Source organism: Gorilla gorilla, chromosome 1, assembly GCF_029281585.2.
Source record: "Gorilla gorilla gorilla isolate KB3781 chromosome 1, NHGRI_mGorGor1-v2.1_pri, whole genome shotgun sequence".
NCBI classification, from domain to species: Eukaryota; Metazoa; Chordata; class Mammalia; order Primates; family Hominidae; genus Gorilla; species Gorilla gorilla.
Genome location: NC_073224.2, coordinates 102,561,959 through 102,575,967, shown reverse-complemented (window position 1 = coordinate 102,575,967; position 14,009 = coordinate 102,561,959). Strand labels below are relative to the sequence as shown.

At 41.5% G+C, this 14,009-nt stretch overlaps 1 protein-coding gene across 50 annotated transcripts in view; it reads left to right on the top strand.

Moving 5' to 3' along the window:
• UBAP2L (ubiquitin associated protein 2 like) overlaps positions 1-14,009 on the top strand; it is a 51,311-nt gene that overhangs the window by 13,251 nt on the left and 24,051 nt on the right. For 27 of the 50 annotated variants that reach the window (XM_063694694.1, XM_019023140.4, XM_055360370.2 and 24 more), the window contains exons 5-11: positions 1,197-1,365; positions 1,802-1,897; positions 3,173-3,218; positions 3,635-3,747; positions 8,124-8,176; positions 9,824-9,909; positions 12,821-12,992. In XM_063694694.1, the coding sequence (XP_063550764.1) occupies positions 1,197-1,365; positions 1,802-1,897; positions 3,173-3,218; positions 3,635-3,747; positions 8,124-8,176; positions 9,824-9,909; positions 12,821-12,992 (735 nt within the window). Of the gene's footprint in view, positions 1-1,196; positions 1,399-1,801; positions 1,898-3,172; positions 3,219-3,634; positions 3,748-8,123; positions 8,177-9,823; positions 9,910-12,820; positions 12,993-14,009 lie in introns of all 50 variants that reach the window. The other 23 variants (XM_004026763.5, XM_019023126.4, XM_063694689.1 and 20 more) reach the window with 1 other exon arrangement.

Here is a 14,009-nt window from a genome sequence, read left to right as displayed (position 1 = left end):
TGCATCGTTGCAACCTCCACCTCCCAGGTTCAAGCAGTTCTCCTGCTTCAGCCTCCTGAGTAGCTGGGATTACAGGTACGCACCACCACACCTGGCTGATTTTTGTATTTTTAGTAGAGACGGGGTTTCACCGTGTTGGCTAGGCTGGTCTCAAGCTCCTGCCCTCGTGATCTGCCTGCCTTGGCCTCCCAAAGTGCTGGGATTACAGGTGTGAGCCACCGCACCTGGCCACCCAGCCTGATCTTTTAAATGAAATTGCTGTATGTGTGTGTTTGTGTGTGTGTCTGTAGGTAGGTAGCTCTAGTTGTTTTCCTCCTAAATTTATGGGTGAGATTAGAGAATGTGCCCGAGTAGAATGCTGCTCATTCATTCTGAATTCATAGGTAACTTTTAGAAACATTTTCTTTTTTGCTTTATTTGGTATGAATGATGCTATAAAAAGTTGTGGGTCACTGACTCCGAAGGAAATTAGTTTTTTTTTTTTTTTTAAGCCCAGGAAATAACACTTGAAAGATAGGGACCAATAACTCGGTCCTTTGACTAATATGCTAAGTGACTGAATTAGATAGAGGTCTTTGTAATCCTCTTGGAAGTGATCCCTGCAATCTGTTTCCTATAAGTACCTTCCCCACAAAAAAGACCTTATGGCTGGGCTTGGTGGCTCACGTCTGTAATCCCAGCACTTTGGGTGCAGTGGCTCACATCTGTAATCCCAGCACTTTAAGAGGCCGAGGTGGGTGGACCACCTGCGGTCAGGAGTTTGAGAGACCAGCCTGGCCAATGTGGTGAAACCCTGTCTTTACTAAAAATACAAAAATTAGCCAGGCATGGTGTCGCATGCCTGTAATCCCAGTTACTTGAGAGACTGAGGCACGAGAATCACTTGAACCTGGGAGGTGGAGGTTGCAGTGAGCCAAGATCACACCACTGCACTCCAGCCTGGGCAACAGAGCGAGACTCTGTCTCAAAAAAAAAAATAAATAAATAAATAAAAATAAATAAAAAATAAAGGACTTTACTTTTGGTAGTGATATGTATAAAATATTTAAACAGAAGTAAAAGCAAACTAATGGAAGTGTTTTAGACATGGATGCTGAGTGGAGAATGGTTAAGTCAATCAGTCGTCCCAGCTTTCATCTCTAGTGTCCTGATAGCACTCCATATTGATTAGATATGAATGCTCTACCCTTCTATAGCATTCCTGGGAGATGGTCGGGAAGAAGAAGGGAGTCTCAGGCCAGAAGGATGGTGGCCAGACGGAATCCAATGAGGAAGGCAAAGAAAATCGAGACCGGGACAGAGACTATAGTCGGCGACGTGGTGGGCCACCAAGACGGGGGAGAGGTGCCAGCCGTGGACGAGAGTGTATGCATGGGGCTTTATCAAAACCAGCTGTGGGTCAGTAATGTCTAGACTCTAGGGATGTGCCAGGGCCCTGCTAGTCAGGACCCAGGAACCATTATATTATCCTTTTGCTTTTCTTGCCGTCATCTGTTCTGAGACCTTGACATCTCTTGCATGTGGCCTTTTCTACCAACTGCCACCAGTCTGGCATGAGATTACCCTGTAGTCATTTATAAAGTTAAATTTGACTTGCAGCTCTCCATTAAGGCACATTACCATTCCCTGAGAAACATGTTCCCATCCTTCCAGCTCATTTTCTCTTCGTTGTTTTTTTAATTCCCAATACCATATTACATACCATTGATATATTTGTATATATCCTGTTGACTGTGCTCTGGCCATCTGTGGTTTGGTTTTTTTGTTGTTGTTGTTGTTTTAATTTTTATTTTTATTTCAGTTCGAGGTCAGGAAAATGGATTGGATGGCACCAAGAGTGGAGGGCCCTCAGGAAGAGGAACAGAAAGAGGCAGAAGGGGCCGTGGCCGAGGCAGAGGTGATCAGTTTGTTGGGGGATGGATATTGGGGGCAGGGTACTCTTTATTCATTAATGGTCTGCTTTATTTTTTTTTTTATTAGAGGTAGTCTCATTCTCACCCAGGCCGGAGTGCAGTGGCACAGTCATAGCTCACTGCAGCCTCAGACTCCTGGGCTCAAGTGATCCTCCTGCCTCAGCCTCCCTAGTAGCTAAGACTACAGGTGGCCGCCAGTATGCCTGGCTAATTTTTTTTGAGATGGTGTCTCGCACTGTCACCCAGGCTGGAGTGCAGTGGCGCGATCTTGGCTCACTGCAACCTCTGCCTCCCAGGTTCAAGCGATTTTTCTGCCTCAGTCTCCCAAGTAGCTGGGATTACAAGCGTGCGCCACTACGCCCAGCTAATTTTTGTATTTTTAGTAGAGACGGGCTTTCACTACATTGGCCAGGCTGGTCTCGAACTCCTGACCTCAAGTGATGCGCCCGCCTCGCTAATTTTTAAATGCTTTTGTAGAGATGGAGTCTCAGTATGTTGCCCAGGGTGGTCTCAAACTCCTGGCTTCAAGAGATCTTCCTGCTTGGCCTCTCAAAGTGCTGAGGTTATAGGTGCGAGAGACAGCACTTGGCTCCAGGGTCTACTTTGTTTAAAAACAAGTTAACATGAAGTCTAGTAAGTTAATTCCTGAGGTGTCATGCATATACTAGGGATTGCAGAAGGGGAGAGTGAGAAAGAAGGTAGATGTCATTTCCTCTAGTCTTTATTCCTAGTATTGTATTTGCTTGAGGACATGGTAGTCTGAGCAGCAAAAGAAAAATCTCTCAACAGTAATGATTGTCCTACTCTATTACTGATGTGTAACATGGGACAGAGAGAAAGAACATCTGATAGTATCAACCACTTTTTATTCCAGAGCTGCCTCAGCTGGCAGGGTAGTTTTTTGTTATTTTTGAGGCAAGGTTTCACTGTCACCCAGGCTGGAGTGCAGTAGTGCGGTCTCAGCTCACTGCAGCCTCTGCCTCCTGGACTCAAGTGATCCTCCTGCCTCAGCCCCCCAAGGAGCTGGGACTATAGGTGTGTGCCACCACACTCAGCAAATTTTTGTACTTTTTATAGAGATAGGGTTTTGCTCTATTGCCTAGGCTGGTCGTGAACTTCTGGATGCAACCAATCCGCCAGCCCTCAGCCTTTCAAAGTGCTGGGATTACCACCGGGAGCCACTGTGCCTGCCTGGCAAGGAAGTTTTATATCAACTTCTAAAATACATCTCTCTTCTCTTTTTCTCATTCTTTCTTTAGGTGGCTCTGGTAGGCGAGGAGGAAGGTTTTCTGCTCAAGGAATGGGGTAAGTTTCATTGATCTAGTGTCTTAATTTTTTTTCCCTTAAAAATTACTGTAGGCAGCCTTAACCAAAATGATCAGAATGATTTCTAGACTGTATGGTCAGAAAGACGTGGGGACTTAGGGCTCATTTCTTAGGGATAAACCTTTACCACCTGGATCATTACCTATATTTTATATATCTTTATTTGAATCAATATACCTGTTCTTTTCTCAGAATATCTTAGATATATGTTGAGATTATACCATGAAATTTTGGGTAGAGTGATAAGTGAGAAAAAGTAGATAACACACAGGATTATAGAATGGGGCCATGATAGATTTGTACTAGAAAGGATGCAGTCAAGATTTTGATTCTTTGAGTTAATATTTGCCAAAGCTGCTTAGAGGTCAGAGACTCTTAAGTTTTATTTTTTCCAGAACCTTTAACCCAGCTGATTATGCAGAGCCAGCCAATACTGATGATAACTATGGCAATAGCAGCGGCAATACGTGGAACAACACTGGCCACTTTGAACCAGATGATGGGACGAGTGAGTGACCATTTATCATTCATTTCTTGTCTCTGGGAATCTAAGGAAATAGTTTTTGCTGATTATACTTACATTAAAATGTGGAGGATAGTGTTTGGTTATGGAGATAGGGTGAGAAAGGGCTGGCAGTTGTATTACTGTGTGTACTGTTTATGTAACATGCATATGGGCACATTACACATGTTATTTCGCTTAATGCTGCTTGATATTGTATGAAATAATCATTATTTATCATCACTTTCCAGATGACAAAACTAGGCCGAAAGAGAGGTTATAAATTTGCTAGTATTTGAACTCAGCATTGTTTGACCCTGAAAGTCCATGCCCTTTCAACTATGCTATGTCACTGCTATTAGGTCCAAGTGTATTTTCTAGTGTTTATGTTAGGGTAGTGTTGCCTTTTGAAAAGATAGCCAGAATTAATCAAGCCACTGCTTGTAAAGATGAACAAGGCCTAGAATCAAAGTCCACACTATCCATTTATTTGTTTTCTGTTACTGAGATAAGAATATCCTTTTTTTCCCTTTATTTTTGGGACACGTCAGTATCTGAACAAGAAGATTTCAAAATCTCTTTAGCCTTTCTGGTGCCCCGTTGAACAGCCTTCTTGGTGTGATGGAGTATTCAGGGTTTGAATAAGATTACTTTTTTGTTAACTGACTTTGGTGCCTGCGTCTGGGCTGGATATAAATGTTTAAGGATATGTTAAGCTGTGGTATACACCTAAGATGTGTTTGGGGGTGGATACGTGTGCCACTTTCAATAAGAGCAGTTCATTTTAGTAAGAAAACTCTGGAGTGCTTTCTTGAACAGCTGCCTCATTCTGGCTGAGCTAACACATGAGAGCCTAAGGCTTTTGTTCCTCTTACAAAGGGGGATGAGTAGGGCCTGAAATGTTTGACTCCTTACCTGTTTAAATTTGCCTTGTCACCTTTCACAGATACGTGATCTCTGGGCCTTTAGGAGAGTCTTTGGCACAAATAGTTTTTCACCTTTTTCCTACAATATATTATTCCTGAGGCTCTGAATGTTGTCTGCTTTTTGTTCGCCAAGTTGCTATCTTATAAATTCATTTTTAACACATTTCATGGGTGGAGGCTGAAGTTGAGTTACAAGATAGGTATCTTTGAATTTCTGCATTGTTTAGTTACGAAATGTCCTGTTATAGTTTAACTTACTATACTTCGGAGGCATTAGAACTGTTCTTCATTCATCTCTTGATGGCTTTGTAGAGGCAGTGGTAGCAGTCTCAATAACAAATAAGTTACTGTTTTTGAGCTGTAGCTTATTCATGGGTATTTGGCTTTTTATCTTTGGCAGGTAAGATGGCGGAAGTTGAAAAGTTTGTTTTTAGTTGTGAATAGAAATTCAGGCATGGGGTCCCAGTCCTTAGCCTTAGCTGTCTTCAGTAAGGATCTGGTTGGGAAAACAGCGAAAGGTAGTGTGTGTGTTAATTTCTACTGAGTAGAAAAGGGAGCAGATGTGGAAGGCTGGAATTGGAAATCTGATTTGTGGCTGAATGTGATGCCACTATCGTGTTGTTAGTGCAAAAGTGTTGGTTATAGCTTCATGAATTCCCATTGTCATTAATTTTTTTTTTCTTTTTTTCTTTTTTGAGACATCGAGTCTTGCTCTGTCACTCAGGCTGGAGTGCAGTGGTGCGATCTTGGCTCACTACAGCCTCCGCCTCCTGAGTTCAAGCTATTCTCATGTCTCAGCCTCCTGAGTAGCTGGGGCTACAGGTGCACGCCACCACGCCTGGCTAATTTTTGTATTTTTAGTAGAGATGGGGTTTCACTATGTTGGCCAGGCTGGTCTCAAACTCCTGACCTCAAGTGATCCACCTGCCTTGGCCTCCCAAAGTGCTGGGATTACAGGTGTGAGCCACCACGCCTGGTCGTTGTTGATTTCATGATATGAACGTACCTTCATGCATGGTTTCTTTTTGTGTTTTCCTGATAGCAAACTTCAGTTTCCCCTTTAAATTAAAAAAATAAATCCAAACCTACCTTTAAAATATCCACAGGTACAATGGGGATTATGTATTGGGGCAGACTTTCTCATTTACAAGCAAAATTTCACTTGTTGTTTTTTCTTTTCTTTTTTTTTTTTTTTTTTTTTGTTTCAGGACTTGATTTCATTGGGGTTGAGGGGTCAAATTATCCCCCAAAATTTGAGACTGCTCCTGGTATGATACATCCAGGTGCCTAACTGCCCCGGATATTTTTGTAGATTTTTATGAGCTGAAATATCTGTGGATATGTCATTTTTATATCTTTCTGCTTTTTCTCTTTCTGCCTTTTTCTCTCATTTTTCTGTGTCCACTTACTTTTCTGTTCATTTAATGAATATTTGACAGTTACACTGATTGCTTTCTGCTAATGGAATGGAAACCCTAGTCTGTTGTTTAGAGCATTTCCATCTATTCTGTTCCTTAATGCTTCCTCAGCTCTCTCTTCCTCAGCCATGACCGTATATCCTGAATAGGAACATATCAGTTAGGTATCTACGTTCCTCCTTTCCATCCCAGTTGAAGTCATCAGTGTGCAGAAAAAAATTCTTGCATCAAGAGCCTAGATTAAATAACCTGTTAGATCATGTCTAACTCTAGGATTGTGTATAAGTGCTAACGCAACTTGGATTCCATCGAGCCAGGATAAGATGGATGTCAATGAGAAGAAAGTGTGGTATCAATGAAGAAGGAGAAAAGAATGTGGTTTGTAACTTGTCTGTACTGAGATTGGACTTTGGTTTTGAGAATATTGTCATTATTAAGTGGTTTAGGATTTCCCCGGTGCAATTTTAATATTTTTCTGGGAAAGTCTTTACAATGAATATATTTTCCTCTAAGAAAGAAGATTTTTGCATTATTAAATGTTTAGAAGAATTTTAGATGGGCTTTGTATTAGAATACTTCTAATGTGGTGTTAGAATACTTCTCTTCAGTGGCACAGCATCTGAATGTCAGACTTTTCATTTCATTCTTAAAAGCTTTTTTCCAGTAGGAGGGAAGGATTGAAGAGTTATTTAATATATATTATTCTAGCAAGAAAATAAGGGTGCTCTTGTCCCTTCTTCAGACAGGTTCTTGTTTTTACTGTGCCTTTGGCTGAAGGGAAGAATCCTGGTTCTCGTTAGAAATTCTCACCCTTATTTTTTAAGAAAGGGCATTTTTTTTTCCTGAAAATATATGTATACATGAAGCACAAAAAAGGAATGTGGAAGGTGGTTTGATTGCTTTTGGATTTCTCCAGTAGAAACTGTATCCCAGCTTCGGTATTACCAACAAACACAAGGACAGTGTATACTCCCATTGTCTGTGCCATGACCATAGCAGGTCAGATTTCAAGTTCTATATGAGTAAGGTTAGGACAGTAACTATCATTCATACCTGATTTTTCAGTCTTGTTCATTGTCTTTTGAAGAGAACAGCTCTATAGGGGCTTTTCTTATATAGTTAAACCAATAAGATCTATAAACTTGACTTCTGCTGAGTATGCATTTTTAATCTAATTCTCATAGCAGATAGTTTTCAATGCCCTCAGTTCGGGTTTCAAACCCACCCTTCTTCACTGCTCTTTCACTAACCATTATGTGGTAACCATTTGTGTTTCTCTATCAGTGCTACTATCCTTCTTCAGACTGCCTACAGTATTTTTTGTCTTATACTAGATAAATAGGTGTAGTTTGCATGTTATGGTTTAAATTGGCTGCTGCCATTTCACTGAATTGACCACTAAATCAACCTGAGGACCTTAAAGATATTGCTTCGAGCATTGGGTGGTTGTCTGTTTGTCCCCCCCCACCCCCATCCCTGCTTTGTAACAAAAACTGAAAGTAGCTATGAAATCATAATCTTATTAAAACCCTGGTACTCTGAGGTATCCCTTTCTAAAGAGCGTTTCCTTACCTTTGAAGCCCAAGAATTTCTTTTGTTTTGTTTTGTTTTGTTTTTTGTTTTTGTTTGTTTTGAGACAGAGTTTCACTCTTGTTGTCCAGGCTGGAGTGCAATGCCGCGATCTCAGCTCACCGCAACCTCCACCTCCCAGGTTCAAGCCATTCTTCTGCCTCAGCCTCCCGAGTAGCTGGGATTACAGGCATGCGCCACCACGCCCAGCTAATTTTGTGTTTTTAGTAGAGACGGTTTCTCCATGTTGGTCAGGCTGGTCTCGAACTCCCAACCTCAAGTGATCCACCCACCTCGGCCTCTCAAAGTATTAGGATTATAGGTGTGAGCCACCACACCTGGCCTTCTGATTACTAAATTTTAGTCATACTTTTGGCTGCCTAAAAAATTAATACATTGATGTTTTCTACACATGCTTAGTACTGGCATTTAATAGTGAAGTTACTTCACTATTTTTCTTTATTCTCAGGTGCATGGAGGACTGCAACAGAGGAGTGGGGGACTGAAGATTGGAATGAAGATGTAGGTATTCCCAGGTCATTCCTCACTAATGCCTTCTATCCCTAAGTGTTGTTTAGGGATAGAAAATGGGTATGTTTCTACCCCTCAAAATTCACCCTTAAGATTCTGACCCAAAACTTTTACATCCAAAATAGTGTTCTGAGCCAGAACATTTCACATATGTTATATGAAGGAGACTGGGCATGAACAGGACTCTGTGGAACCACACTATGGAAAGGGCAAGTGCACTTGTGTAAGTCCAATATCTGATTGTCGGATTTATCCCAGGAAGAGATTGGTGGTTGGGTAGGGCACCAGAAGTGGAGTTAGGCAGGTAGTGCATTGAGTAACAGCTGCTGGTGGTACATGACTACTTGGTGCATTTAAGTATTTGCTATAAGGTCCTGTAATGGATTGGCAGTGGATCCAAAGCAAGTGTTGTGGTACCAAATCCTCAAACTTGTAATCTGGTTGACTCTGGAACCCTTGTATTTATTTGAAGCCCAACTGTATAATTGTGATTGAGATGAATATCTGTAGAATTGGCTATCTGCCAGCTTGACTTAACTTGGAAACCTCATAGATGGGTGGCACGTAAACAAGCTCTGTGAATTCATTTGAGTACTACCTGAGTAAGAATTTTGCTGATTCCTGGTCACAGTCAAGCTTCTGCTGTGAATTATGGTTTTCAGTGATCATGGATAAACTCTTGTTTTAACATTTTTAATCTATGTACTTTTCTATACTTTCATGTAGTTAGGCAAGACAGCTTTTGTGATAAGAGGAAATGACATGTGAAGACTGTTTTGGTTGCCAATTCTGGGTTTTTTAAATTTCAGAGGCATCAGCATCACAGGGTGATTATTTTCTATTGTATAATCAATGAAGTAGACTGCTTTGTGAAAATGGGCAAATTATGTTCCTTTCTGAGATTTGGCTTGTCCGCTTAAGCAACTTTCAGAGAATGATACATGGTGTTGGGCATTGAGGGGAGAGTGGATTTTCTGTGCTTTAGCGATTTTAATCAAGAAATAAAACTGAAACCCAAATCAACTTTTGAATAGTAGGAAAAGTTAATCCCTGCATTTGCTTACCTAAGTTTGATGCCTTAATAGTGGAAGGACTGGATGTCACAAAGTCAAATATTAAGGCAAAAATAGCATCTAGTTAAAACGATCTCCCATAAAAACCTTAATTCACCAGCACTTGGGCCCTTACTGCTCAAAAGCTAAAAATGAACTTCTTTTATTTATTTCTTCATCTTGGTTATGATCTTTCTTTGGGAGGGGTGGGGCTGTGAAGGGAGTAGTAGAAGACAAATGTGGTTTGGGAAGAGGTGGGAGTTGGGAACTGTAATGGGAAAATATAGAGGGATTTTCTTTCTTTTTTTTTTTTTTATGTCTAGCATGCCTGTAAGTTCAGTATGCATATGATCATGTGACTCCACTGTATTTTATTGGGTTCCTTGGTTCTACTCTTTCTTTGGCTAAAACTATTGAGCATATATTGAAGGGCTTGAAAGTCAATCCATTCAGGATTCCTCAGGGTAGATAGTTTTCTCTTTATAGGGCTTTCACTTTTTCTTGATGTTGAATTCCCCTTACCTATGCCAAGTTTCTGACTGTAGCATCCCTGACACCAAGAGTGACTAATCCCTCTGTTTTCCAGCTTTCTGAGACCAAGATCTTCACTGCGTCTAATGTGTCTTCAGTGCCTCTGCCTGCGGAGAATGTGACAATCACTGCTGGTCAGAGGCAAGTGTGCAGTAAAATTTAGTACCATTTCTTAAACACATCTGCTGAGATTACTGTAAAGAGGAGTGGCACTGGCCTTTGTAAACTCCCATGGTGTCAATAATAATAATAACCAAATTGCATTACATCATTACATTCCTCTTAAGTTGATGGAGAGACTTCTTTTTTTTTTTTTTTTTTTGAGGCAGAGTCTCACTGTGTCGGCCAGGCTGGAGTGCAGTGGCACGATTTCGGCTCACTGCAACCTCTGCCTCCTGGGCTCAAGCAATTCTCCTGCCTCAATCTCCTGAGTAGCTGGGATTACAGGCGTGTGCCACCACGCCTGGCTAATTTTTGTATTTTTAGTAGAGACGGTGTTTCACCATGTTGGCCAGGCTGGTCTCGAACTCCTGACCTCGGGTAATCCACCCACCTCTGCCTCCCAAAGTGCTGGGATTACAGGCATGAACCACCGCGCTAGTTGATGGAGAGACTTCTAAGAGTTAGTACTAGTTAATCTACTGAATGGAAGTTTATTTGTTACAATTTTAAAGTTGATTCTCCCTGCAAATAGCACTTTAGTTACAAAGATCAGCCTTTCATATCACCAGCATTGAGTATATAACTTGTCTTGAAGTAAGTCAGGGAAAGAAGAGCCAAAAGTGGAAATGTTTTCATTTATTTCTGAATCTTTTAGAACTGTTCAGTAGTTTCTTCTCCTGTTCTCTGAGCCCACTGAGTATAACAGTCGTTTTTTTCCTTTGGATCAGCAGGATCCAGCTAATAAACATTTTAGAATTTAAATCTCTAGGGATCAGTGGTAGGAGATACACTCTTCAGGGAATATTTTTAATTCCCTGGAAACCTCTTGGATTTTTTCTAGACCTGAGCCTGATAGCTCAAAAATTCAGTTCTGACGTTAACTACCCAGAGTTAATGCAGACCCCACAAGTTGAAAGCTCAGTTCTACAAGAGTGCCCCAACTTCAGAGGTTCTGCCAGCCAGCTACAAATTTGGAGGTTCCCATGACCCCCTTATCAAGTTTGATAACTCACTAGAATGACTCTGAACTCAGGAGTTTTACTTGCCATTACTGTTTTTTGTTTTTGTTTTTGAGACGAGAAGGAGTCTTGTTCTGTCACCCAGGCTGGAGTGCAGTGGTGTGATCTTGGCTCACTGCAACCTTCTCCTCCTGGGTTCAAGCTATTCTTCTGCCTCAGCCTCCCTAGTATCTGGGATTACAGGCATGCACCACTATACCCAGCTAATTTTTTATTTTTAGTAGAGGCAGCGTTTCACCATGTTTTCCAGCCTGACCTCAGGTGATCCACCCACCTCAGCCTCCCAAAGTGCTGGGATTACAGGTGTGAGCCACCACACCTGGCCCATTACTGGTTTATTATAAAGGTACAACTCAGGAACAGCTAAACGGAAGAAATGAGTAGGGCAAGGTATGAATGGGTATGTGGGTAGGGCACACACATCTTCCTTGTCTTCTGCAGGTATCCTGAAGCTCTCCAAATCTTATTGTTATGAGCTTTATTACCTAGGCATGATTGATTAAATCATTGGCCATTGGTGATTGGACTTAATAGCCACCTCCCCTACACCCCTGGAATTTGGTGGGATTGGGAGGGGCTTCTGAAAGTTCCAACACTCTTACCTGGTCTCTTTTTTTGAGACAGAGTCTCACTCTGTTGCCCAGGCTGGAGGGCAATGGCACAATCTTGGCTCACTGCAACCTCTGCCTCCCAGGTTCAAGCGATTCTCCTGCCTCAGCCTCCCGAGTAGCTGGGATAGTAGGCACCCGCCACCACGCCAGGCTAAGTTTTGTATTTTTAGTAGGGTTTTACCATGTTGGCCAGGCTGGTCTCAAACTCCTGACTTCAAGTATCCGCCTGCTTTGGCCTCCCAAAGTGCCGAGTTACAGGTGTGAGCCACTGCATCCAGCCTTATCTGGTCTTTCTAGTGACCAACCCTCATCCTGAAACTATCTGGGGCCCCACCCTGGGCTACCTCATTAGCATTCAAGTATGGTTGAAAGAAGTGTGTTATGAGTAACAAAGGACACTATCACTTAGGAAATTCTAAATGTTTTAGGAGCTCCATGCCAGGAACAAGGCAAAGCTCAAGTATATATTATACCACAGGTAACTTCTGAAATTTTACGAAAATTGTGGGAAAAAATATCGCCCAAACTGCCCCTGTTCTAAAGCCATTTGGAGATTCCAGTGTTCTGGTATATGATTTTCTGTTTTAGGAATTGGTAATGACAGGTATTCAGTATTAAAATCATGGATAAGTACTTGTAAGTTTTGGCTGAGTTATTGAGCTGCCATGTTAAAACTAGCATTTGAGGCCTGGTGCGGTGCGGTGGCTCACGCCTGTAATCCCAGCACTTTGGGAGGCCAAGGCGGGCGGATCACGAGGTCAGGAGATTGAGACCATCCTGGCTAACACGTGAAACCCCTTCTCTATTAAAAATACAAAACAAAAAAATTAGCCGGGCGTGGTGGCAGGCACCTGTAGTCCCAGCTACAGGCTGAGGCAGGAGAAAGGCGTGAACCCAGGAGGCGGAGCTTGCAGTGAGCCGAGATCGCACCACTGCACTCCAGCCTGGGTGACAGAGCGAGACTTTCTCGAAACAAACAAACAAACAAAAACTAGCATTTGATATTTTATTAAATTAATAACTTCACTTAAAAAATTAACCATTATTATTGGCAACATCAGTGGAATTCAGCTATATACTGTAGTGACTCTTATGCATCAGTTATTTTGGGAAATTTAAGCATTTCAAGGCTTTGTGTTTGAACCCTTTTAGAAGAAGCCCCAGCAAGTGGCTTCATTTTGATCTAATCTGACTTGAGTGTTGGGGAATGTTAGCGTGTTCAGTCATTATTCATGAAGATCCCTTTCCCTTCCCCATTAGAATTGACCTTGCTGTTCTGCTGGGGAAGACACCATCTACAATGGAGAATGATTCATCTAATCTGGATCCGTCTCAGGCTCCTTCTCTGGCCCAGCCTCTGGTGTTCAGTAATTCGAAGCAGACTGCCATATCACAGCCTGCTTCAGGGAACACATTTTCTCATCACAGTATGGTGAGTAGGAAACGTGGTTTATCCTAATCAAACCTTCCTGCTAATCCTAGCACACATACACAGTTCCTTCCAAAGACAGTCAGGTTTTTGGCAGGTGAAGCATCCTCTTTGTCTTCTTAAGCAGACTTGGTTGTAGAAATGTTTGAGTTGGGTAATAGGGGGTAGCTCTAAGAGAGGACTTAGTTCTGGACAGACTGAATATTCTTATGAGAATAAGTTAACATTATTTATTGACTACTCATTGTGCTGAATGAACACCATTTGCCATTACTCTTGAGAGAAAATCAATGACATAAACTTGTCAATACATTTTAATCCTTTTGCAGCCCTCATTAAACTATGATGGGAGATTGTAGCAGTTCCCCATTTCTTGATGGATCAGAATTGTCTTGTATATTTACTTAAACCAGGTATTTGTAGACAAGGCCTCCAGAAACCTATGGTCTTCCCATTTCTGCCACTTACTAGCTGTGTCTCCATTTCTATGTAAATAGGGATAAAAGTGCTAGTCCTTCCCATCTTCCCAAAGGTGGCTATACAAGTGTGGTTTCAGTAGTGATGTTATACATAACTTAGAACTTATGACATATTACTTGTTGACTCAGAGCATTTAAAACATCCAAGGTCATTAACTACATCAAAGGAATCATTTAAACTAAACAAAGATGCTACAAGTACCAGTTTTCTCATAGTCAGTGAGTCCTAAGAAGTACTGCTTTTTCTTTTTTTCTCTTTTTCTCTCCTATTTTTTGATGGAGGGATACTAAAGTTGTAAGAGGTAAGCAGACCATGTGTGTGCATATAATTTTATTTTTCCAGTTAGAGTAATTAGTTTAACTAGAAAACTGCCAAGCTAGCTACTAATTCAGAACTCGGTCAGTTTTTAATTGTTGTCTTAAAATGTTTTTTGTGTGTGTTAAGTTAGTAATTTGGTGGTCGATGTCCTGCCACATAGGAAAGGTAACAGGTGAGAAGAGGTGGGAGGAGAAGGGAAATGGAGAGAAGTGTTGGGATTAA